Here is a 25206-nt window from a genome sequence, read left to right on the forward strand (position 1 = left end):
CAAACCTGCTCACAGTATTCCAAGTATTTCCATAGCTGTGGACAGGGTGCTTGGAGTAGGGAGACCATTCTCGTTTAGACTGCCACCACCAAATGTAACGTACCTGCGGTACAAGAACAGCAAGAGAGTAGTATGATCAAACAACTTTACTGAGCCATGACCATAACCGCACACGCTGCACATCTTCCAGTGCAAAACCTATGAACTGAGGCTGCGGAGACGACAACATGTGCACTCGATCGCCCATGAAAAACGAGAGGGGCCTTTGGCATAGTAGACCCAATCAGGTTCATGTTCAAGTTCATGGCCGTTCAACCGTATATACATATAACACCAAACCTTCCGTCAGAACGAGGTGCACAACACAGTACGTACATGTAACTTACAAACATAGCAAAGTAATATTACCTCAAATAAATTATCAATTAATAAGGAGCACTTACGGCACAGTCAAAAACTAAACAGTATTCAGTACAGCACTGGGGCTCCGTACATGATGAGACCTGGGTAGTGACAGGGGGTACTATAGTCCCACTGCTTCCCATCCAAACAGACCTTGTTCTAATGCTACAGTACCTCCTGCCTGATGGTAGGGGGTCAGAGAGATTGTTGGACGGATGTGAGGGACCACTGACAATGCTAAGTGCTCTGGTAATGATCTTGAATGGGTGAGAGAGAGAGACCCCGAGGATCCTCTCAGCAGTCTCGCAATCTTTTGTGGGGACTTGTGGCCAGGTGCCTTGCAATTCCTGTACCAGACGGTGATGCAACTGGTCAGGATACTCTGGATGGTGTTCCTGTAGAAATTGTTTAGGATGGTGGGGGTGTGGAATACATGCACACCTCAATCTCCTCAGAAAGAGGAGACCAGGTGAGATTGTCTCTTGTGGGCACTCGCAGAAACTTGCTGCTCCTAGCTTTGTTCCTGGAGGCGCTGTGTGTGTGTGCAGCGAGGAGTGGGCAGCCTACACCTTCCTAAAGTCCACAATCATCTCTTTGGTCTTGTCCATGTTGAGTCTCAAGGTGTTGTGGTCAGACCATTCTAGCAGCTGCTCTGTCTCCTCTCCTCACACCATCTCATCATCATTGTTAACGAGGCCAGCCACTGTTGTGTCATCAGCAACCTTGATTTGGTTTGAACTGGAACAGCAGAGGGGCTGCGAACACATCTCTAGGGAGCGCAGCATGATGGAGCTGGAGATGTTGCTGCCAACACTGATTGACTGGTCCTTCTGTCAAGTTGTCCAGGATCCAGTTACAGAGAATGGTGCTGAAGTCCAGTGAGGACAGTTTACCCACCAGTTTCTGAGGGTTGATTGTATTAAATGGTCAGGTGAAGGCAATAAAGAGAATCCTAGTGTGTGAGGCACCAGGTAGGACAGGACAGAGTGGAGTGCAAACGCTGTGGACCAATATGTGAACTGGAGAGTGTACAATTCATCTCATTTTTAATTGCATTCAACCATGAATACAACCAAACGAAACAGAATTACTCTGGGGCCAAGGTGCAAAACACCACCGGTTAGACATAGCGCAAAGCACACCAGACACCGTCACACAAAAAATAGAGTCCAAGTCCCTGATTCCATGAATGTTGTAGCAATCTGAATTCTAACACAATACAGCTTGTCTTCTGCCGAGCGAACACTGGGGCAAAACCGTTTCCAGTTTAGATGCTATGCCCCACCTCCTCTGGTGGAGCACCCGACTCCAACGCCTCTCTCCTGGGTGGCCGTAAACAGGTGACACTGCAGTCCAAGGCCCAGGCTTCGCGATGACCGAGGTCACACAGCTCCCACGCCGGCCGCCAATAACTCAGTGAATCAGACTTGCAGCATTCCACGTTATCAATGTCCGACAGGGTCTTGCAGTCACAAGAAAAGCGATTAAGACAGCTACTCGCTGTTAGACCGCACGCCGCTCTGCGCACACACTCCTCCTCCGCTTCTCTGATGCAGGAAACAACACAATCGGCACTAAGCCCAGCTCCTCCAGCTCTTCCGCCAACGCAAAATCCACTGACGGACTGGACCTGCAGCAGTCCAAGTTCTCAATGTCCAGCAGGGTCTTGTGATCGAAAAGCAGACATTTACAAAAGACAGTGACAACACTGGAGAAGCCGGTGAACCTGAGCGTGCCGTTATCTTGCCAGTAAGGAGATTTAATGCCATTCATAACCAGACTCAAACCACTTCATTATCGTTGAGGTCAGCACCCTGCGCGGTAGTCGTTAAGGCTGTTGGGCATCGGAATGACAGTAGTTGCCCTGAAGCCTGAGGAGACAAGTGGACTGTTCTAGAAAGATGTCTGTTAGAATCTCTGTTAGCTGGATTGCACAGTCAACCAGTGCCTGACCAGCTATGTTGCCCAGGCCCCGTAACTTCACATGGGCTGACTTTGTCCAGGGGTTTCCTCACGTCAGCCGTGTCCGGAGTCTCTGCTCCTCGCGGGGAGGAGAGTCCTTCCTTGCCGGCTCGTTGTTCGCTGCATCAAACCGAGCGTCTGTCAGGAAGAGAGGTGTCACTATCGTTGCAACACTGGTGCGGAGGTCCCACTGCACAGGATCGGAAAAAGCTACAGAAAGTTGTAAACTCAGCCGGCTCCATCTAGGGCTCTCGCCTCCCCAGCATCGTGGACACATTCAGAAGGTGGATGCCGACTTTGAGAGGCATCATCATTAGAGACCCCCCCATCACCGAGGACATGCCCTCTTGTCATTGCTACCATCGGGGAGGAGGGACAGGAGCCTGAAGACCCACACTCAACGTTTCCGGAACAGCTTCTTCCCCTCTGCCACCCGATTTCTGAATGGACAATGAACCCATGAACACTACCTCATTATTATTCCCTCTCCTTTTGGCTGTTTATTTTTTTTATATGTATATATTGTAATTTGTAGTGTTTTTATTTCTATGCGTTTCAATGCACCGATGCCGCAAAACAACAGATTTCACGACAGATGCCGGTGATGATCGTCGATTTCAGATGGTCTCAGCCTGAGCCCACACCCCTCAGCATCAGCGGCTCCACAGTGCAGAGAGTGGAAAACATCAAGTTCCTTGGGGTGCAGATCTCGGACAACCTCACCTGGTCCAGGAACACCACTGGGATTGTGAAACGGGCCCCGCAGAGATTGCACTTTCTGAGGAAGCTTAAACAAGCATCACTCCCCACTAACATCTTAACTACATTCTACAGAGGCGTGGTTGAGAGTGTGCTGACCTTTTGCATCACAACCTGGTACTCCAGCTGCAGGGCTGTTGACAAAAAAGCCTTGCAGAGGGTGGTTAGGGGAGCAGAGAAGGTTATTGGGGTCTCCCTACCTTCTGTCCAAGACCTCTTTCAGAGTCGATGCCTCCAGAAGACAAGGTACATCATTAAAGACCCCTCAGACCCTCTCCATGAACTGTTTATTCTTCTGCCATCAGGCAAACGTTACAGGAGCATCAAAACTAAAAGCACAAGGCTACTAAACAGCTTCCTCCCACAGGCAGTCAGACTGCTAAATAGCTGCGCCACCCGACTCTGCTTTGGACACTTTTAACTTGCACTGCACACTTATAACTGACATGTGGCTGTTGTGTTTTACTATTTATTGTTATGTTTATTATTTAGTGTTGCGATTGTTATGTTATGATTGCACCGCTCCTGGGAAACGCTGTCTCACTCTGCCCTGCAGAGCCGATGTACGGTTAGAATGACAATAAAGTTTTTTGAATCTTGAATCTTGATATTCTGATGCCCAGGGTGAACTGTAGTCCATTATGGACTGAATACCCTGCCACATGCCTCTCGTGTCTCTGGTGTCAAAGAAATGTCTGTGTATTCTTTGTGAATAATCACAATTTGGCATGCTCTTGGCGCCGGGAAGAGCACCCATGGCTTCTGACTTGCCCTCACACAGAAGTGTTTACTAACGGTGACACATTTCCCTCTCTAGTCAATCACAGATCCCGCATATTACTCTATGTTAGGGCGATGGTTGTAGGCATCCGCCTCCCTGAACTTTATCCAGCCTGGTTTTTCAAAATAGCCCAGCAATGCTGAGGTTGCAATCGAATCAATCGGCCGCATGCACACTTGCCCCATTCCAGCAATCGATCCGATACCGTTCAACACCTCATCCCTCAATCCCTCATCCCTGACTCCACCCTCATCCCTCAATCCCTCATCCCTGACTCCACCCTCATCCCTCAATCTCTCATCCCTGACTCCACTCTCATCCCTCAATCCCTGACTTCACTCTCATCCCTCAATCCCTCATCCCTGACTCCACCCTCATCCCTCAATCCCTCATCCCTGACTCCACCCTCATCCCTCAATCCCTCATCCCTGACTCCACCCTCATCCCTCAATCCCTGACTCCACTCTCATCCCTCAATCCCTCATCCCTGACTCCACCCTCATCCCTCAATCCCTCATCCCTGACTCCACCCTCATCCCTCAATCCCTCATCCCTGACTCCACCCTCATCCCTCAATCCCTCATCTCTGACTCCACCCTCATCCCTCAATCCCTGACTTCACTCTCATCCCTCAATCCCTCATCCCTGACTCCACCCTCATCCCTCAATCCCTCATCCCTGACTCCACCCTCATCCCTCAATCCCTCATCCCTGACTCCACCCTCATCCCTCAATCCCTGACTCCACTCTCATCCCTCAATCCCTCATCCCTGACTCCACCCTCATCCCTCAATCCCTCATCCCTGACTCCACCCTCATCCCTCAACCCTATCCCTGACTCCACCCTCATCCCTCATCCCTCATCCCACTCTCATCCCTCAATCCCTGACTCCACCCTCATCCCTCAATCCCTCATCCCTGACTCCACCCTCATCCCTCAATCCCTCATCCCTGACTCCACCCTCATCCCTCAATCCCTCATCCCTGACTCCACCCTCATCCCTCAATCCCTCATCCCTGACTCCACCCTCATCCCTCAATCCCTCATCCCTGACTCCACCCTCATCCCTCAATCCCTCATCCCTGACTCCACCCTCATCCCTCAACACCCACCCTATCCCTCATCCCTCATCCCTGACTCCACCCTCATCCCTCAATCCCTCATCCCTGACTCCACCCTCATCCCTCAATCCCTCATCCCTGACTCCACCCTCATCCCTCAATCCCTCATCCCTGACTCCACCCTCATCCCTCAATCCCTCATCCCTGACTCCACCCTCATCCCTCAATCCCTCATCCCTGACTCCACCCTCATCCCTCAATCCCTCATCCCTGACTCCACCCTCATCCCTCAATCCCTCATCCCTGACTCCACCCTCATCCCTCAATCCCTCATCCCTGACTCCACCCTCATCCCTCAATCCCTCATCCCTGACTCCACCCTCATCCCTCAATCCCTCATCCCTGACTCCACCCTCATCCCTCAATCCCTCATCCCTGACTCCACCCTCATCCCTCAATCCCTCATCCCTGACTCCACCCTCATCCCTCAATCCCTCATCCCTGACTCCACCCTCATCCCTCAATCCCTCATCCCTGACTCCACCCTCATCCCTCAATCCCTCATCCCTGACTCCACCCTCATCCCTCAATCCCTCATCCCTGACTCCACCCTCATCCCTCAATCCCTCATCCCTGACTCCACCCTCATCCCTCAATCCCTCATCCCTGACTCCACCCTCATCCCTCAATCCCTCATCCCTGACTCCACCCTCATCCCTCAATCCCTCATCCCTGACTCCACCCTCATCCCTCAATCCCTCATCCCTGACTCCACCCTCATCCCTCAATCCCTCATCCCTGACTCCACCCTCATCCCTCAATCCCTCATCCCTGACTCCACCCTCATCCCTCAATCCCTCATCCCTGACTCCACCCTCATCCCTCAATCCCTCATCCCTGACTCCACCCTCATCCCTCAATCCCTCATCCCTGACTCCACCCTCATCCCTCAATCCCTCATCCCTGACTCCACCCTCATCCCTCAATCCCTCATCCCTGACTCCACCCTCATCCCTCAATCCCTCATCCCTGACTCCACCCTCATCCCTCAATCCCTCATCCCTGACTCCACCCTCATCCCTCAATCCCTCATCCCTGACTCCACCCTCATCCCTCAATCCCTCATCCCTGACTCCACCCTCATCCCTCAATCCCTCATCCCTCATCCCTGACTCCACCCTCATCCCTCACCCTCATCCCTCAATCCCTCATCCCTGACTCCACCCTCATCCCTCAATCCCTCATCCCTGACTCCACCCTCATCCCTCAATCCCTGACTCCACCTCATCCCTCAATCCCTCTCCCACCTCATCCCTCATCCCTCATCCCTGACTCCACCCTCATCCCTCAATCCCTCATCCCTGACTCCACCCTCATCCCTCAATCCCTCATCCCTGACTCCACCCTCATCCCTCAATCCCTCATCCCTGACTCCACCCTCATCCCTCAATCCCTCATCCCTGACTCCACCCTCATCCCTCAATCCCTCATCCCTGACTCCACCCTCATCCCTCAATCCCTCATCCCTGACTCCACCCTCATCCCTCAATCCCTCATCCCTGACTCCACCCTCATCCCTCAATCCCACATCCCTGACTCCACCCTCATCCCTCAATCCCTCATCCCTGACTCCACCCTCATCCCTCAATCCCTCATCCCTGACTCCACCCTCATCCCTCAATCCCTCATCCCTGACTCCACCCTCATCCCTCAATCCCTCATCCCTGACTCCACCCTCATCCCTCAATCCCTCATCCCTGACTCTCATCCCTCAATCCCTCATCCCTGACTCCACCCTCATCCCTCAATCCCTCATCCCTGACTCCACCCTCATCCCTCAATCCCTCATCCCTGACTCCACCCTCATCCCTCAATCCCTCATCCCTGACTCCACCCTCATCCCTCAATCCCTCATCCCTGACTCCACCCTCATCCCTCAATCCCTCATCCCTGACTCCACCCTCATCCCTCAATCCCTCATCCCTGACTCCACTCTCATCCCTCAATCCCTCATCCCTGACTCCACCCTCATCCCTCAATCCCTCATCCCTGACTCCACCCTCATCCCTCAACCCTATCCCTGACTCCACCCTCATCCCTCAATCCCTCATCCCTGACTCCACCCTCATCCCTCAATCCCTCATCCCTGACTCCACCCTCATCCCTCAATCCCTCATCCCTGACTCCACCCTCATCCCTCAATCCCTCATCCCTGACTCCACCCTCATCCCTCAATCCCTCATCCCTGACTCCACCCTCATCCCTCAATCCCTCATCCCTGACTCCACCCTCATCCCTCAATCCCTCATCCCTGACTCCACCCTCATCCCTCAATCCCTCATCCCTGACTCCACCCTCATCCCTCAATCCCTCATCCCTGACTCCACCCTCATCCCTCAATCCCTCATCCCTGACTCCACCCTCATCCCTCAATCCCTCATCCCTGACTCCACCCTCATCCCTCAATCCCTCATCCCTGACTCCACCCTCATCCCTCAATCCCTCATCCCTGACTCCACCCTCATCCCTCAATCCCTCATCCCTGACTCCACCCTCATCCCTCAATCCCTCATCCCTGACTCCACCCTCATCCCTCAATCCCTCATCCCTGACTCCACCCTCATCCCTCAATCCCTCATCCCTGACTCCACCCTCATCCTCATCCCTCATCCCTGACTCCACCCTCATCCCTCAATCCCTCATCCCTGACTCCACCCTCATCCCTCAATCCCTCATCCCTGACTCCACCCTCATCCCTCAATCCCTCATCCCTGACTCCACCCTCATCCCTCAATCCCTCATCCCTGACTCCACTCTCATCCCTCAATCCCTCATCCCTGACTCCACCCTCATCCCTCAATCCCTCATCCCTGACTCCACCCTCATCCCTCAATCCCTCATCCCTGACTCCACTCTCATCCCTCAATCCCTCATCCCTGACTCCACCCTCATCCCTCAATCCCTCATCCCTGACTCCACCCTCATCCCTCAATCCCTCATCCCTGACTCCACCCTCATCCCTCAATCCCTCATCCCTGACTCCACCCTCATCCCTCAATCCCTCATCCCTGACTCCACCCTCATCCCTCAATCCCTCATCCCTGACTCCACCCTCATCCCTCAATCCCATCACTCCCCCTCATCCCTCTCCCTCATCCCTGACTCCACCTCATCCCTCAATCCCTCATCCCTGACTCCACCCTCATCCCTCAATCCCTCATCCCTGACTCCACCCTCATCCCTCAATCCCTCATCCCTGACTCCACCCTCATCCCTCAATCCCTCATCCCTGACTCCACCCTCATCCCTCAATCCCTCATCCCTGACTCCACCCTCATCCCTCAATCCCTCATCCCTGACTCCACCCTCATCCCTCAATCCCTCATCCCTGACTCCACCCTCATCCCTCAATCCCTCATCCCTGACTCCACCCTCATCCCTCAATCCCTCATCCCTGACTCCACCCTCATCCCTCAATCCCTCATCCCTGACTCCACCCTCATCCCTCAATCCCTCATCCCTGACTCCACCCTCATCCCTCAATCCCTCATCCCTGACTCCACCCTCATCCCTCAATCCCTCATCCCTGACTCCACCCTCATCCCTCAATCCCTCATCCCTGACTCCACCCTCATCCCTCAATCCCTCATCCCTGACTCCACCCTCATCCCTCAATCCCTCATCCCTGACTCCACCCTCATCCCTCAATCCCTCATCCCTGACTCCACCCTCATCCCTCAATCCCTCATCCCTGACTCCACCCTCATCCCTCAATCCCTCATCCCTGACTCCACCCTCATCCCTCAATCCCTCATCCCTGACTCCACCCTCATCCCTCAATCCCTCATCCCTGACTCCACCCTCATCCCTCAATCCCTCATCCCTGACTCCACCCTCATCCCTCAATCCCTCATCCCTGACTCCACCCTCATCCCTCAATCCCTCATCCCTGACTCCACCCTCATCCCTCAATCCCTCATCCCTGACTCCACCCTCATCCCTCAATCCCTGACTCCACCCTCATCCCTCAATCCCTCATCCCTGACTCCACCCTCATCCCTCATCCCTGACTCCACCCTCATCCCTCAATCCCTCATCCCTGACTCCACCCTCATCCCTCAATCCCTCATCCCTGACTCCACCCTCATCCCTCAATCCCTCATCCCTGACTCCACCCTCATCCCTCAATCCCTCATCCCTGACTCCACTCTCATCCCTCAATCCCTCATCCCTGACTCCACCCTCATCCCTCAATCCCTCATCCCTGACTCCACCCTCATCCCTCAATCCCTCATCCCTGACTCCACTCTCATCCCTCAATCCCTCATCCCTGACTCCACCCTCATCCCTCAATCCCTCATCCCTGACTCCACCCTCATCCCTCAATCCCTCATCCCTGACTCCACCCTCATCCCTCAATCCCTCATCCCTGACTCCACCTCATCCCTCAATCCCTCATCCCTGACTCCACCCTCATCCCTCAATCCCTCATCCCTGACTCCACCCTCATCCCTCAATCCCTCATCCCTGACTCCACCCTCATCCCTCAATCCCTCATCCCTGACTCCACCCTCATCCCTCAATCCCTCATCCCTGACTCCACCCTCATCCCTCAATCCCTCATCCCTGACTCCACCCTCATCCCTCAATCCCTCATCCCTGACTCCACCCTCATCCCTCAATCCCTCATCCCTGACTCCACCCTCATCCCTCAATCCCTCATCCCTGACTCCACCCTCATCCCTCAATCCCTCATCCCTGACTCCACCCTCATCCCTCAATCCCTCATCCCTGACTCCACCCTCATCCCTCAATCCCTCATCCCTGACTCCACCCTCATCCCTCAATCCCTCATCCCTGACTCCACCCTCATCCCTCAATCCCTCATCCCTGACTCCACCCTCATCCCTCAATCCCTCATCCCTGACTCCACCCTCATCCCTCAATCCCTCATCCCTGACTCCACCCTCATCCCTCAATCCCTCATCCCTGACTCCACCCTCATCCCTCAATCCCTCATCCCTGACTCCACCCTCATCCCTCAATCCCTCATCCCTGACTCCACCCTCATCCCTCAATCCCTCATCCCTGACTCCACCCTCATCCCTCAATCCCTCATCCCTGACTCCACCCTCATCCCTCAATCCCTCATCCCTGACTCCACCCTCATCCCTCAATCCCTCATCCCTGACTCCACCCTCATCCCTCAATCCCTCATCCCTGACTCCACTCTCATCCCTCAATCCCTCATCCCTGACTCCACCCTCATCCCTCAATCCCTCATCCCTGACTCCACCCTCATCCCTCAATCCCTCATCCCTGACTCCACCCTCATCCCTCAATCCCTCATCCCTGACTCCACCCTCATCCCTCAATCCCTCATCCCTGACTCCACCCTCATCCCTCAATCCCTCATCCCTGACTCCACCCTCATCCCTCAATCCCTCATCCCTGACTCCACCCTCATCCCTCAATCCCTCATCCCTGACTCCACCCTCATCCCTCAATCCCTCATCCCTGACTCCACCTCATCCCTCAATCCCTCATCCCTGACTCCACCCTCATCCCTCAATCCCTCATCCCTGACTCCACCCTCATCCCTCAATCCCTCATCCCTGACTCCACCCTCATCCCTCAATCCCTGACTCCACTCTCATCCCTCAATCCCTCATCCCTGACTCCACCCTCATCCCTCAATCCCTCATCCCTGACTCCACCCTCATCCCTCAATCCCTCATCCCTGACTCCACCCTCATCCCTCAATCCCTCATCCCTGACTCCACCCTCATCCCTCAATCCCTCATCCCTGACTCCACCCTCATCCCTCAATCCCTGACTCCACTCTCATCCCTCAATCCCTCATCCCTGATCCACCCTCATCCCTCATCCCTGACTCCACCCTCATCCCTCATCCCTGACTCCACTCTCATCCCTCAATCCCTCATCCCTGACTCCACTCTCATCCCTCAATCCCTCATCCCTGACTCCACCCTCATCCCTCAATCCCTCATCCCTGACTCCACCCTCATCCCTCAATCCCTGACTCCACTCTCATCCCTCAATCCCTCATCCCTGACTCCACCCTCATCCCTCAATCCCTCATCCCTGACTCCACCCTCATCCCTCAACACCTCATCCCTGACTCCACCCTCATCCCTCAATCCCTCATCCCTGACTCCACCCTCATCCCTCAACCCTGACTCCACCCTCATCCCTCAATCCCTCATCCCTGACTCTACCCTCATCCCTGACTCCACCCTCATCCCTCAATCCCTCATCCCTGACTCCACCCTCATCCCTCAATCCCTCATCCCTGACTCCACCCTCATCCCTCATCCCTGACTCCACTCTCATCCCTCAATCCCTCATCCCTGACTCCACCCTCATCCCTCAATCCCTCATCCCTGACTCCACCCTCATCCCTCAACACCTCATCCCTGACTCCACCCTCATCCCTCAATCCCTCATCCCTGACTCCACCCTCATCCCTCTCCATCCCTGACTCCACTCTCATCCCTCAATCCCTCATCCCTGACTCCACCCTCATCCCTCAATCCCTCATCCCTGACTCCACCCTCATCCCTCAATCCCTCATCCCTGACTCCACCCTCATCCCTCAATCCCTCATCCCTGACTCCACCCTCATCCCTCAATCCCTCATCCCTGACTCCACCCTCATCCCTCAATCCCTGACTCCACTCTCATCCCTCAATCCCTCATCCCTGACTCCACCCTCATCCCTCATCCCTCATCCCTGACTCCACCCTCATCCCTCAATCCCTGACTCCACTCTCATCCCTCAATCCCTCATCCCTGACTCCACCCTCATCCCTCAATCCCTCATCCCTGACTCCACCCTCATCCCTCAACACCTCATCCCTGACTCCACCCTCATCCCTCAATCCCTCATCCCTGACTCCACCCTCATCCCTCAATCCCTCATCCCTGACTCCACCCTCATCCCTCAATCCCTCATCCCTGACTCCACTCTCATCCCTCAATCCCTCATCCCTGACTCCACCCTCATCCCTCAATCCCTCATCCCTGACTCCACCCTCATCCCCTCAATCCCTCATCCCTGACTCCACCCTCATCCCTCAATCCCTCATCCCTGACTCCACCCTCATCCCTCAATCCCTCATCCCTGACTCCACTCTCATCCCTCAATCCCTCATCCCTGACTCCACCCTCATCCCTCAATCCCTCATCCCTGACTCCACCCTCATCCCTCAATCCCTCATCCCTGACTCCACCCTCATCCCTCAATCCCTGACTCCACTCTCATCCCTCAATCCCTCATCCCTGACTCCACCCTCATCCCTCAATCCCTCATCCCTGACTCCACCCTCATCCCTCAATCCCTCATCCCTGACTCCACCCTCATCCCTCAATCCCTCATCCCTGACTCCACCCTCATCCCTCAATCCTTCATCCCTGACTCCACTCTCATCCCTCAATCCCTCATCCCTGACTCCACTCTCATCCCTCAATCCCTCATCCCTGACTCCACCCTCATCCCTCAATCCCTCATCCCTGACTCCACCCTCATCCCTCAACACCTCATCCCTGACTCCACCCTCATCCCTCAATCCCTCATCCCTGACTCCACCCTCATCCCTCAATCCCTCATCCCTGACTCCACCCTCATCCCTCAATCCCTCATCCCTGACTCCACCCTCATCCCTCAATCCCTCATCCCTGACTCCACCCTCATCCCTCAACACCTCATCCCTGACTCCACCCTCATCCCTCAATCCCTCATCCCTGACTCCACCCTCATCCCTCAATCCCTCATCCCTGACTCCACCCTCATCCCTCAATCCCTCATCCCTGACTCCACTCTCATCCCTCAATCCCTCATCCCTGACTCCACCCTCATCCCTCAATCCCTCATCCCTGACTCCACCCTCATCCCTCAATCCCTCATCCCTGACTCCACCCTCATCCCTCAATCCCTCATCCCTGACTCCACCCTCATCCCTCAATCCCTCATCCCTCAATCCCTGACTCCACTCTCATCCCTCAATCCCTCATCCCTGACTCCACCCTCATCCCTCAATCCCTCATCCCTGACTCCACCCTCATCCCTCAACACCTCATCCCTGACTCCACTCTCATCCCTCAATCCCTCATCCCTGACTCCACCCTCATCCCTCAATCCCTCATCCCTGACTCCACCCTCATCCCTCAACACCTCATCCCTGACTCCACCCTCATCCCTCAATCCCTCATCCCTGACTCCACCCTCATCCCTCAATCCCTCATCCCTGACTCCACCCTCATCCCTCATCCCTGACTCCACCCTCATCCCTCAATCCCTCATCCCTGACTCCACCCTCATCCCTCAATCCCTCATCCCTGACTCCACCCTCATCCCTCAATCCCTCATCCCTGACTCCACCCTCATCCCTCAATCCCTCATCCCTGACTCCACCCTCATCCCTCAATCCCTCATCCCTGACTCCTCTCATTCCTCAATCCCTCATCCCTGACCACCCTCATCCCTCATCCCTGACTCCACCCTCATCCCTCAATCCCTCATCCCTGACTCTACCCTCATCCCTCATCCCTGACTCCACCCTCATCCCTCAATCCCTCATCCCTGACTCCACCCTCATCCCTCAATCCCTCATCCCTGACTCCACTCTCATCCCTCAATCCCTCATCCCTGACTCCTCTCATTCCTCAATCCCTCATCCCTGACTCCTCTCATTCCTCAATCCCTGACCACCCTCATCCCTCATCCCTGACTCCACCCTCATCCCTCATCCCTGACTCCACTCTCATCCCTCAATCCCTCATCCCTGACTCCACTCTCATCCCTCAATCCCTCATCCCTGACTCCACTCTCATTCCTCAATCCCTCATCCCTGACTCCACTCTCATCCCTCAATCCCTCATCCCTGACTCCACTCTCATCCCTCAATCCCTCATCCCTGACTCCACTCTCATCCCTCATCCCTGACTCCACTCTCATTCCTCAATCCCTCATCCCTGACTCCACTCTCATCCCTCAATCCCTCATCCCTGACTCCACCCTCATCCCTCAATCCCTCATCCCTGACTCCACTCTCATCCCTCAATCCCTCATCCCTGACTCCACTCTCATCCCTCATCCCTGACTCCACTCTCATCCCTCAATCCCTCATCCCTGACTCCACTCTCACCCCTCAATCCCTCATCCCTGTCTCCACCCTCATCCCTCAATCCCTCATCCCTGACTCCACCCTCATCCCTCAATCCCTCATCCCTGACTCCTCTCATCCCTCAATCCCTTATCCCTGACTCCACTCTCATCCCTCAATCCCTCATCCCTGTCTCCACTCTCATCCCTCAATCCCTCATCCCTGACTCCTCTCATTCCTCAATCCCTCATCCCTGACCACCCTCATCCCTCATCCCTGACTCCACTCTCATCCCTCATCCCTGACTCCACTCTCATCCCTCAATCCCTCATCCCTGACTCCACTCTCATCCCTCAATCCCTCATCCCTGACTCCACTCTCATTCCTCAATCCCTCATCCCTGACTCCACTCTCATCCCTCAATCCTTCATCCCTGACTCCACCCTCATCCCTCAATCCCTCATCCCTCAATCCCTCATCCCTGACTCCACCCTCATCCCTCAACCCTGACTCCACTCTCATCCCTCAATCCCTCATCCCTGACTCCACTCTCATCCCTCAATCCCTCATCCCTGACTCCACTCTCATCCCTCAATCCCTCATCCCTGACTCCACTCTCATCCCTCAATCCCTCATCCCTGACTCCACTCTCATCCCTCATCCCTGACTCCACTCTCATTCCTCAATCCCTCATCCCTGACTCCACTCTCATCCCTCAATCCCTCATCCCTGACTCCACCCTCATCCCTCAATCCCTCATCCCTGACTCCACTCTCATCCCTCAATCCCTCATCCCTGTCTCCACTCTCATCCCTCAATCCCTCATCCCTGACTCCACTCTCATCCCTCATTCCCTCATCCTTGACTGCACCCTCATTCCTCACTCCACCCACCCCCACTCCCTCATCCCTCACTCCTTTATCTCTGACTGTACCCTCATCCCTCATTTCTCACTTGCCGGTCTCTACAATTTGCCAGAGGGATTATAGATGGAGGGATGAGGTGGGACAGGAGAGGAGGGTACAGGCAAGGCGAGGTGAAGCGAGGCGTGTGAGGATGCAAATGGAAGAGAGGAAAGGGAGAGAGGGTGTGGAGAGGACACGGAGGAGAGTGGGGTGTAGGCAGAGAGAGGGAGGGATACATAGGTGGAGGGAAGGAGGGTAGTGTTCATCGATCCAGGGAGGGGTAGGTGGAGAGGTAACAGATGAGAGTGGAAAGGGTGGGTGTAGGGAAGGGAGGGATGTTGGTGTAGAGGGGTAAGGATTGTGGAAGAAGGGGTGGGATGAAAGGAGGACAAGGGAAGGAGATGCAGGGGAGGGTGGGGAGAGGGGAGGGTATGCAGATGGTGAGCAGGTGTGGACATTCGGTCCCAGGATAGTGTCACCCTCTTCCCCTCTCTCCCTCAGGTCGAAAGAGATCGAGATGACAGGCTTCAACGGGACAGCCGCATTCATGGAGGTTCGCGTCCAGTCCATTGTGGTCGAGTTCATCCTCAATCACGTACAGCAGCTGTTCGGCTCCAGCGACCACCACACTGACTCCGGTAACTACCCGAATACCATCACCCATCACCTATCACCCATCATTGTTAACTCAGTAACTACCCCACAGCACCCGTCACCCTGACCTCAGTTATTACCCCAGAACACCCATCACCTGTCACCTGTCACTGTGACCTCAGTAATTACCCCACTACACCCGTCACCCTGACCTCAGTAAGTTCCCCAGAGCACCTGTCACCATCACTGTTAACTCAGTAACTACCCCAGAGCACCCGTCACCCGTCACTGTGACCTCAGTGACTACCCCAGAGCACCCATCTCCCTAACCCTTGTAATTACCCCACTACACCCATCACCCTGACCTCAGTTATTACCCCAGAGCACCTGTCACCTGTCACTGTGACCTCAGTAATTACCCCACCACATCCGTCACCCTGACCTCAGTAACTTCCACAGAGCACCTGTCACCCATCACTGTTAACTCAGTAACTACCCCAGAGCACCCGTCACCCTGACCCTTGTAATTACCGCACTACACCCATCACCCTGACCTCAGTTATTACCCCAGAGCACCCATCACCTCTCACCTGTCACCCTGACCTCAGTTATTACCCCAGAGCACCCATCACCTCTCACCTGTCACCTTGACCTCAGTTATTACTCCAGAGCACCCATCACCTCTCACCTGTCACCCTGACCTCAGTTATTACCCCAGAGCACCCGTCACCCTGACCCTTGTAATTACCCCACTACACCCATCACCCTGACCTCAGTTATTACCCCAGAGCACCCATCACCTCTCACCTGTCACCCTGACCTCAGTTATTACCCCAGAGCACCCATCACCTCTCACCTGTCACCCTGACCTCAGTTATTACTCCAGAGCACCCATCACCTCTCACCTGTCACCCCGACCTCAGTTATTACCCCAGAGCACCCATCACCTCTCACCTGTCACCCTGACCTCAGTTATTACTCCAGAGCACCCATCACCTCTCACCCGTCACCCCGACCTCAGTAACTTCCCCTTGACACCCACCACCTTGCTTGAAATGTGGGACTAAATCAGAGGGTGCAGGAAACTCTTACCAGGTCCTGTAGTGGAGAGAAAGTTAAAGTTTCACTGGAAATCAATTTGCCCCGACACTGGCTACTCCCCCCCCCCACCTCCCATCTCCCATTTGGCTCACTCCCTCTCCTCTCTCTCACTCTGCCCCCTCTCCTTCACTCTTGCTCTCCCCTCCCATGGCGTTTTGTCCTCCCACTCAAGGACTGTCTCTCACCTCGTCAGTGTTGGGAGTGAGCTGGGTATCCTGGCACCCCAGTGACCGGATGTCATCCCACAGGGATAGTAACTTCAGGAGGGAGACAGTTTATTGTAAGTCTTTGGCTCCAAGACACGAGACATCTTGCTCCAATCATCCTGGGCCTGGGGAGACCACACCTGAAATATTGCGGACAGGTCTAAACACCCCTCCTAAGTGTGGATCCACATATGACAGAGAGATTGCAGTGAATGGTCCCCAAATCGATTCTCGGGTGGGGGGCGGTGTTGTCCCACGAGAAGAGATGAAGCAGACTGGGACTGTCCTCTCTACAAGAGTGAGAGGTGATCTCACTGAAATGTCCAGACTCCTTACAGGGATTGGCAGGGTGGCTGTTTCCCCTGGGTAGTGTGTCTGGAACCAAGGGTCACACTCAGAATTAGATTTTGGCCATTCAGGACAGATGAGGAGAAAATTCTTCACCCAGGGGAAGGTATTCTTGGGAATTCTCCCCCCCCCCCCCCCAGAGGCTGTAGAGACTCGGTCACTGAGGAGATTTAAAACAGAGGTCTAAACGCAGAGAGAGTGAACTGCAGTGACGTGCTGGAGGATTGAGGTTAATTACAGAACAGCAGCGCCGTCCAACAGCCACAGACCGGAGGCAAACGATGCCTTCATGGTGAACGGGTTGGTGTTTGAGCCAGTGGTTTTGTGAGGCCAGGGTTGAGCATGGTGTGGGTCCTTCCAGTAGCATTGGAGGCAGTGGAAGGCGAACTTCTGGGAGGAGAGGTTCATCCTACTGTAGCGCCCCCCCCCCCGGCCACCCTCAGGGTCGCTCGGCTCGCTGTCGTCTGGGGAAACAGCCTCGGCCCCGCCAAACTGGGTAATTCGTTTGTGTGGATGCTGTGTGATGTACCCCACCCCGCCCAAATAACAGACAATACACCAGATGCAATTAAATGATTTACAGTTTATAGATATTACTGGAACTATATAATTAATAGAGAATAAAACATAAAAGGAAAATAAAAGGCGCCACACTTATCAGAGTTCAATCTCTTCGTGCACAAAACAGTTGGAGCTCAAGGACCTTCTTCTTCACCCTGCGACCCCTCGGATCACCGCGACCGGCCGCCTGGGACCAACAACGGTGGTCGACCAGACGCTCCACACGAGTCCGTCTCCGTCTCCGTCTCCTCGCCGAACGTCCCGTTCGGGGTCCGACCCCCGTTAGCGGGCTCACAGCACCTGGTCCATTCTCTGTCTCGCTCTCCCGCCTTCTGCCCCAAAACCCCGCGCATACAGTATCTTCAAATACACCAAAACCATAACAACTATCCCAATTGGTTAATAACTTATTTCTTATCACCCTCTAAACCACAACAAGCTGCTAGCGCAAACTTTCTCAACGTTTAACACAACAAAGCCGCATTCCCCAGATTAACATAACAAAGACGCCATTTTAATTAGCCTCCGCAGTAACATAAAAATCGAAACCCCCGTACACTACCAAAAGCGGTTGTTTCTGTATTCCAGGGAGTTTAGGAGTGGTATGGGCTCGATATGGGCTGTGACAGGGTTGATGTTGTGCTGTTTACACCAGTGGCAGGCTCTAGAACAATGGACACAACTGTAAGCTAAGGGACTGGTCATTTAACATTGCGGTATGCAGGGATTTATTCCGCCATTAGGCTGTGAATATCTGGTATCCCAGTCACGCTGGGTGGCGGAAATATTTCAAGTAGAGCTGGAGAATTATTTGACCGATAGAGGGGTGGAGGGGTGAGAGATGGCACAGAAGGGGAGCTGTAACCGGTATAAATAAGCCATGGTCACAGGGAATGGTGGGACAGGCTGGAGGGGCCAAGCGGCCTTCTCCTGCTCCTCTGTGTCCTGTCAGGATGAAGGACTACCGGGGTCTGACTGCCCTGATTACTCCTGCTGTTCTCTCCCCCCTCACCCCACAGACGGAGAAACCGAGCGGTGCCAGTCTCTGCCCTGCCTTAGCCCAGCGAAAGAGCCGGCACCTGCCCTGGGGCCAGGGCGTATCCACCCCTCCCAGATCCCACATGTCCTGCACCTCGGGGACGGACCGCCTGCCATCAAACCCTACCACACTATCATCGAGCTGCCGGACACCAGGTAGTGGGGGTGGGGGGAAGGAACGAAACGGGCGGGAGATGGGAGGGGGGAGGACCGACTGGGAACTGGAGAGCAGGTAACGTGGAGAAGGGAGAGGGGTAGAGGTGGAGATGGAGGGGGTGGGAGTGGGGGTTATATGCTGAATGGAATAACAGATCCTCAGCAGTAGAATCTAATCCTGGGATTGATTGAGGGGGAGTCGATGGTGAGGGTAATTTATTGAATAACAGATCCCCGGGAGTGAGTTTCAGGCTGGGTTATAACCCAGGGTTTTGGTCGGAGGAGTTGAGGGTGGGGTTGTATATAAAATAACAGATCCCCAGGAATGGGTTACAGGATGGGGTCTAACCCAGGGGTTCAGGTAAATTATTGATCTCTTCTCCTCTCTCTCTCTTAATACAGGAGAAAAGGCTCTTTAAAGGTCAAGAAATGGCGATCTATATTTAACCTTGGGAGATCTGGGAATGATTCCAAACGAAAATTGAATCGGAATGAGGGAAAAGGTGACAATGGAACTGAAAGAGTGTCAGAGAGAGGGAGGGAAGGAGAGGTTTGGGGAGCAAGTAAGATTTTACAGGATAGTGCTCCTGAGGTGAGTGGGACTTAATGTAGATGGTGGGAGTGAATGGGAATGGTGAATCTTGATGGGACTGTGGATGATGGGAATTAATGGGAGCAGTGTGTGTCTTTGGGTGTGTAGACAATGGGAGTGAATGGGAATGGTGCGTCTCGTTAGGAGTGTAGACAATGGGAGTGAATGGAAATGGTGGTCTCGTAAGGAGTGTAGACAATGGGAGTGAATGGGAATGGTGGTCTCGGGACTGTGGACAATGGGAGTGAATGGGAATGGTGCATCTCGTTAGGAGTGTAGACAATGGGAGTGAAGGGGAATGGTGGTCTCGTTAGGAGTATAGACAATGGGAGTGAAGGGAAATGGTGGTCTCGTTAGGAGTGTAGACAATGGGAGTGAAGGGGAATGGTGGTCTCGGGAGTGTGGACGATGTGAGTGAAGGGGAATGGTGGTCTCGTTAGGAGTGTAGACAATGGGAGTGAAGGGGAATGGTGGTCCCGTTAGGAGTGTAGACAATGGGAGTGAAGGGGAATGGTGGTCTCGTTAGGAGTGTAGACAATGGGAGTGAAGGGGAATGGTGGTCTCGTTAGGAGTGTAGACAATGGGAGTGAATGGGAATGGTGGTCTCGTTAGGAGTGTAGACAATGGGAGTGAATGGGAATGGTGGTCTCGTTAGGAGTGTAGACAATGGGAGTGAATGGGAATGGTGGTCTCGTTAGGAGTGTAGACAATGGGAGTGAATGGGAATGGTGCGTCTCGTTAGGAGTGTAGACAATGGGAGTGAATGGGAATGGTGGTCTCGTTAGGAGTGTAGACAATGGGAGTGAATGGGAATGGTGCATCTCGTTAGGAGTGTAGACAATGGGAGTGAATGGGAATGGTGGTCTCGTTAGGAGTGTAGACAATGGGAGTGAATGGGAATGGTGTGTCTCGTTAGGAGTGTAGACAATGGGAGTGAATGGGAATGGTGCGTCTCGTTAGGAGTGTAGACAATGGGAGTGAATGGGAATGGTGCATCTCGTTAGGAGTGTAGACAATGGGTGTGAATGGGAATGGTGGTCTCGTTAGGAGTGTAGACAATGGGAGTGAATGGGAATGGTGGTCTCGGGAGTGTAGACAATGGGAGTGAATGGGAATGGTGCATCTCGTTAGGATTGTAGACAATGGGAGTGAATGGGAATGGTGCGTCTCGTTAGGAGTGTAGACAATGGGAGTGAAGGGGAATGGTGGTCTCGGGAGTGTGGACGATGGGAGTGAAGGGGAATGGTGGTCTCGTTAGGAGTGTAGACAATGGGAGTGAATGGGAATGGTGGTCTCGTTAGGAGTGTAGACAATGGGAGTGAATGGGAATGGTGGTCTCGTTAGGAGTGTAGACAATGGGAGTGAAGGGGAATGGTGGTCTCGTTAGGAGTGTAGACAATGGGAGTGAATGGGAATGGTGGTCTCGTTAGGAGTGTAGACAATGGGAGTGAATGGGAATGGTGGTCTCGTTAGGAGTGTAGACAATGGGAGTGAATGGGAATGGTGCGTCTCGTTAGGAGTGTAGACAATGGGAGTGAATGGGAATGGTGTGTCTCGTTAGGAGTGTAGACAATGGGAGTGAAGGGGAATGGTGTTCTCGGGAGTGTGGACGATGGGAGTGAAGGGGAATGGTGGTCTCGTTAGGAGTGTAGACAATGGGAGTGAATGGGAATGGTGGTCTCGGGAGTGTGGACAATGGGAGTGAATGGGAATGGTGCATCTCGTTAGGAGTGTAGACAATGGGAGTGAAGGGGAATGGTGGTCTCGTTAGGAGTGTAGACAATGGGAGTGAAGGGGAATGGTGGTCTCGTTAGGAGTGTAGACAATGGGAGTGAAGGGGAATGGTGGTCTCGTTAGGAGTGTAGACAATGGGAGTGAAGGGGAATGGTGGTCTCGTTAGGAGTGTAGACAATGGGAGTGAAGGGGAATGGTGGTCTCGTTTGGAGTGTAGACAATGGGAGTGAATGGGAATGGTGGTCTTGGGAGTGTAGACAATGGGAGTGAATGGGAATGGTGTGTCTCGTTAGGAGTGTAGACAATGGGAGTGAATGGGAATGGTGGTCTCGGGAGTGTAGACAATGGGAGTGAATGGGAATGGTGTGTCTCGTTAGGAGTGTAGACAATGGGAGTGAATGGGAATGGTGCGTCTCGTTAGGAGTGTAGACAATGGGAGTGAATGGGAATGCTGCATCTCGTTAGGAGTGTAGACAATGGGTGTGAATGGGAATGGTGGTCTCGTTAGGAGTGTAGACAATGGGAGTGAATGGGAATGGTGGTCTCGGGAGTGTAGACAATGGGAGTGAATGGGAATGGTGCGTCTCGTTAGGAGTGTAGACAATGGGAGTGAATGGGAATGGTGATCTCGTTAGGAGTGTAGACAATGGGAGTGAAGGGGAATGGTGGTCTCGGGAGTGTGGACGATGGGAGTGAAGGGGAATGGTGGTCTCGTTAGGAGTGTAGACAATGGGAGTGAATGGGAATGGTGGTCTCGTTAGGAGTGTAGACAATGGGAGTGAATGGGAATGGTGGTCTCGTTAGGAGTGTAGACAATGGGAGTGAATGGGAATGGTGCGTCTCGTTAGGAGTGTAGACAATGGGAGTGAATGGGAATGGTGCATCTCGTTAGGAGTGTAGACAATGGGTGTGAATGGGAATGGTGGTCTCGTTAGGAGTGTAGACAATGGGAGTGAATGGGAATGGTGGTCTCGGGAGTGTAGACAATGGGAGTGAATGGGAATGGTGCATCTCGTTAGGATTGTAGACAATGGGAGTGAATGGGAATGGTGCGTCTCGTTAGGAGTGTAGACAATGGGAGTGAAGGGGAATGGTGGTCTCGGGAGTGTGGACGATGGGAGTGAAGGGGAATGGTGGTCTCGTTAGGAGTGTAGACAATGGGAGTGAATGGGAATGGTGGTCTCGTTAGGAGTGTAGACAATGGGAGTGAATGGGAATGGTGGTCTCGTTAGGAGTGTAGACAATGGGAGTGAAGGGGAATGGTGGTCTCGTTAGGAGTGTAGACAATGGGAGTGAAGGGGAATGGTGGTCTCGTTAGGAGTGTAGACAATGGGAGTGAATGGGAATGGTGGTCTTGGGAGTGTAGACAATGGGAGTGAATGGGAATGGTGTGTCTCGTTAGGAGTGTAGACAATGGGAGTGAATGGGAATGGTGGTCTCGGGAGTGTAGACAATGGGAGTGAATGGGAATGGTGTGTCTCGTTAGGAGTGTAGACAATGGGAGTGAATGGGAATGGTGCGTCTCGTTAGGAGTGTAGACAATGGGAGTGAATGGGAATGGTGCATCTCGTTAGGAGTGTAGACAATGGGTGTGAATGGGAATGGTGGTCTCGTTAGGAGTGTAGACAATGGGAGTGAATGGGAATGGTGGTCTCGGGAGTGTAGACAATGGGAGTGAATGGGAATGGTGCGTCTCGTTAGGAGTGTAGACAATGGGAGTGAATGGGAATGGTGCGTCTCGTTAGGAGTGTAGACAATGGGAGTGAAGGGGAATGGTGGTCTCGGGAGTGTGGACAATGGGAGTGAAGGGGAATGGTGGTCTCGTTAGGAGTGTAGACAATGGGAGTGAATGGGAATGGTGGTCTCGTTAGGAGTGTAGACAATGGGAGTGAATGGGAATGGTGGTCTCGTTAGGAGTGTAGACAATGGGAGTGAATGGGAATGGTGCGTCTCGTTAGGAGTGTAGACAATGGGAGTGAATGGGAATGGTGCATCTCGTTAGGAGTGTAGACAATGGGTGTGAATGGGAATGGTGGTCTCGTTAGGAGTGTAGACAATGGGAGTGAATGGGAATGGTGGTCTCGGGAGTGTAGACAATGGGAGTGAATGGGAATGGTGCATCTCGTTAGGATTGTAGACAACGGGAGTGAATGGGAATGGTGCGTCTCGTTAGGAGTGTAGACAATGGGAGTGAAGAGGAATGGTGGTCTCGTTAGGAGTGTAGACAATGGGAGTGAAGGGGAATGGTGGTCTCGTTAGGAGTGTAGACAATGGGAGTGAAGGGGAATGGTGGTCTCATTAGGAGTGTAGACAATGGGAGTGAAGGGGAATGGTGGTCTCGTTTGGAGTGTAGACAATGGGAGTGAATGGGAATGGTGGTCTCGGGAGTGTAGACAATGGGAGTGAATGGGAATGGTGTGTCTCGTTAGGAGTGTAGACAATGGGAGTGAATGGGAATGGTGGTCTCGGGAGTGTAGACAATGGGAGTGAATGGGAATGGTGTGTCTCGTTAGGAGTGTAGACAATGGGAGTGAATGGGAATGGTGCGTCTCGTTAGGAGTGTAGACAATGGGAGTGAATGGGAATGCTGCATCTCGTTAGGAGTGTAGACAATGGGTGTGAATGGGAATGGTGGTCTCGTTAGGAGTGTAGACAATGGGAGTGAATGGGAATGGTGGTCTCGGGAGTGTAGACAATGGGAGTGAATGGGAATGGTGTGTCTCGTTAGGAGTGTAGACAATGGGAGTGAATGGGAATGGTGCATCTCGTTAGGAGTGTAGACAATGGGTGTGAAGGGGAATGGTGGTCTCGTTAGGAGTGTGGACGATGGGAGTGAAGGGGAATGGTGGTCTCGTTAGGAGTGTAGACAATGGGAGTGAATGGGAATGTTGTTCTCGTTAGGAGTGTATACAATGGGAGTGAATGGGAATGGTGGTCTCGTTAGGAGTGTAGACAATGGGAGTGAATGGGAATGGTGCGTCTCGTTAGGAGTGTAGACAATGGGAGTGAATGGGAATGGTGCATCTCGTTAGGAGTGTAGACAATGGGTGTGAATGGGAATGGTGGTCTCGTTAGGAGTGTAGACAATGGGAGTGAATGGGAATGGTGGTCTCGGGAGTGTAGACAATGGGAGTGAATGGGAATGGTGCATCTCGTTAGGATTGTAGACAATGGGAGTGAATGGGAATGGTGCGTCTCGTTAGGAGTGTAGACAATGGGAGTGAAGGGGAATGGTGGTCTCGGGAGTGTGGACGATGGGAGTGAAGGGGAATGGTGGTCTCGTTAGGAGTGTAGACAATGGGAGTGAATGGGAATGGTGGTCTCGTTAGGAGTGTAGACAATGGGAGTGAATGGGAATGGTGGTCTCGTTAGGAGTGTAGACAATGGGAGTGAAGGGGAATGGTGGTCTCGTTAGGAGTGTAGACAATGGGAGTGAAGGGGAATGGTGGTCTCGTTAGGAGTGTAGACAATGGGAGTGAATGGGAATGGTGGTCTCGTTAGGAGTGTAGACAATGGGAGTGAATGGGAATGGTGGTCTCGGGAGTGTAGACAATGGGAGTGAATGGGAATGGTGTGTCTCGTTAGGAGTGTAGACAATGGGAGTGAATGGGAATGGTGCGTCTCGTTAGGAGTGTAGACAATGGGAGTGAATGGGAATGGTGCATCTCGTTAGGAGTGTAGACAATGGGTGTGAATGGGAATGGTGGTCTCGTTAGGAGTGTAGACAATGGGAGTGAATGGGAATGGTGGTCTCGTTAGGAGTGTAGACAATGGGAGTGAATGGGAATGGTGCGTCTCGTTAGGAGTGTAGACAATGGGAGTGAATGGGAATGGTGCATCTCGTTAGGAGTGTAGACAATGGGAGTGAAGGGGAATGGTG

General features: G+C 53.4%; 1 protein-coding gene across 2 annotated transcripts in view; it reads left to right on the forward strand.

Moving 5' to 3' along the window:
* Positions 1 to 25206, forward strand: part of LOC134341283 (rho GTPase-activating protein 30-like) — a 100371-nt gene that overhangs the window by 39082 nt on the left and 36083 nt on the right. For both annotated transcript variants that reach the window (XM_063039158.1, XM_063039157.1), the window contains 3 exons: positions 15498 to 15634; positions 18826 to 19000; positions 19403 to 19503. In XM_063039158.1, the coding sequence (XP_062895228.1) occupies positions 15498 to 15634; positions 18826 to 19000; positions 19403 to 19503 (413 nt within the window). The remainder of the gene's footprint in view (positions 1 to 15497; positions 15635 to 18825; positions 19001 to 19402; positions 19504 to 25206) is intronic.

This window comes from Mobula hypostoma, assembly GCF_963921235.1.
Source record: "Mobula hypostoma chromosome 13 unlocalized genomic scaffold, sMobHyp1.1 SUPER_13_unloc_1, whole genome shotgun sequence".
Lineage (NCBI taxonomy): Eukaryota > Metazoa > Chordata > Chondrichthyes > Myliobatiformes > Myliobatidae > Mobula > Mobula hypostoma.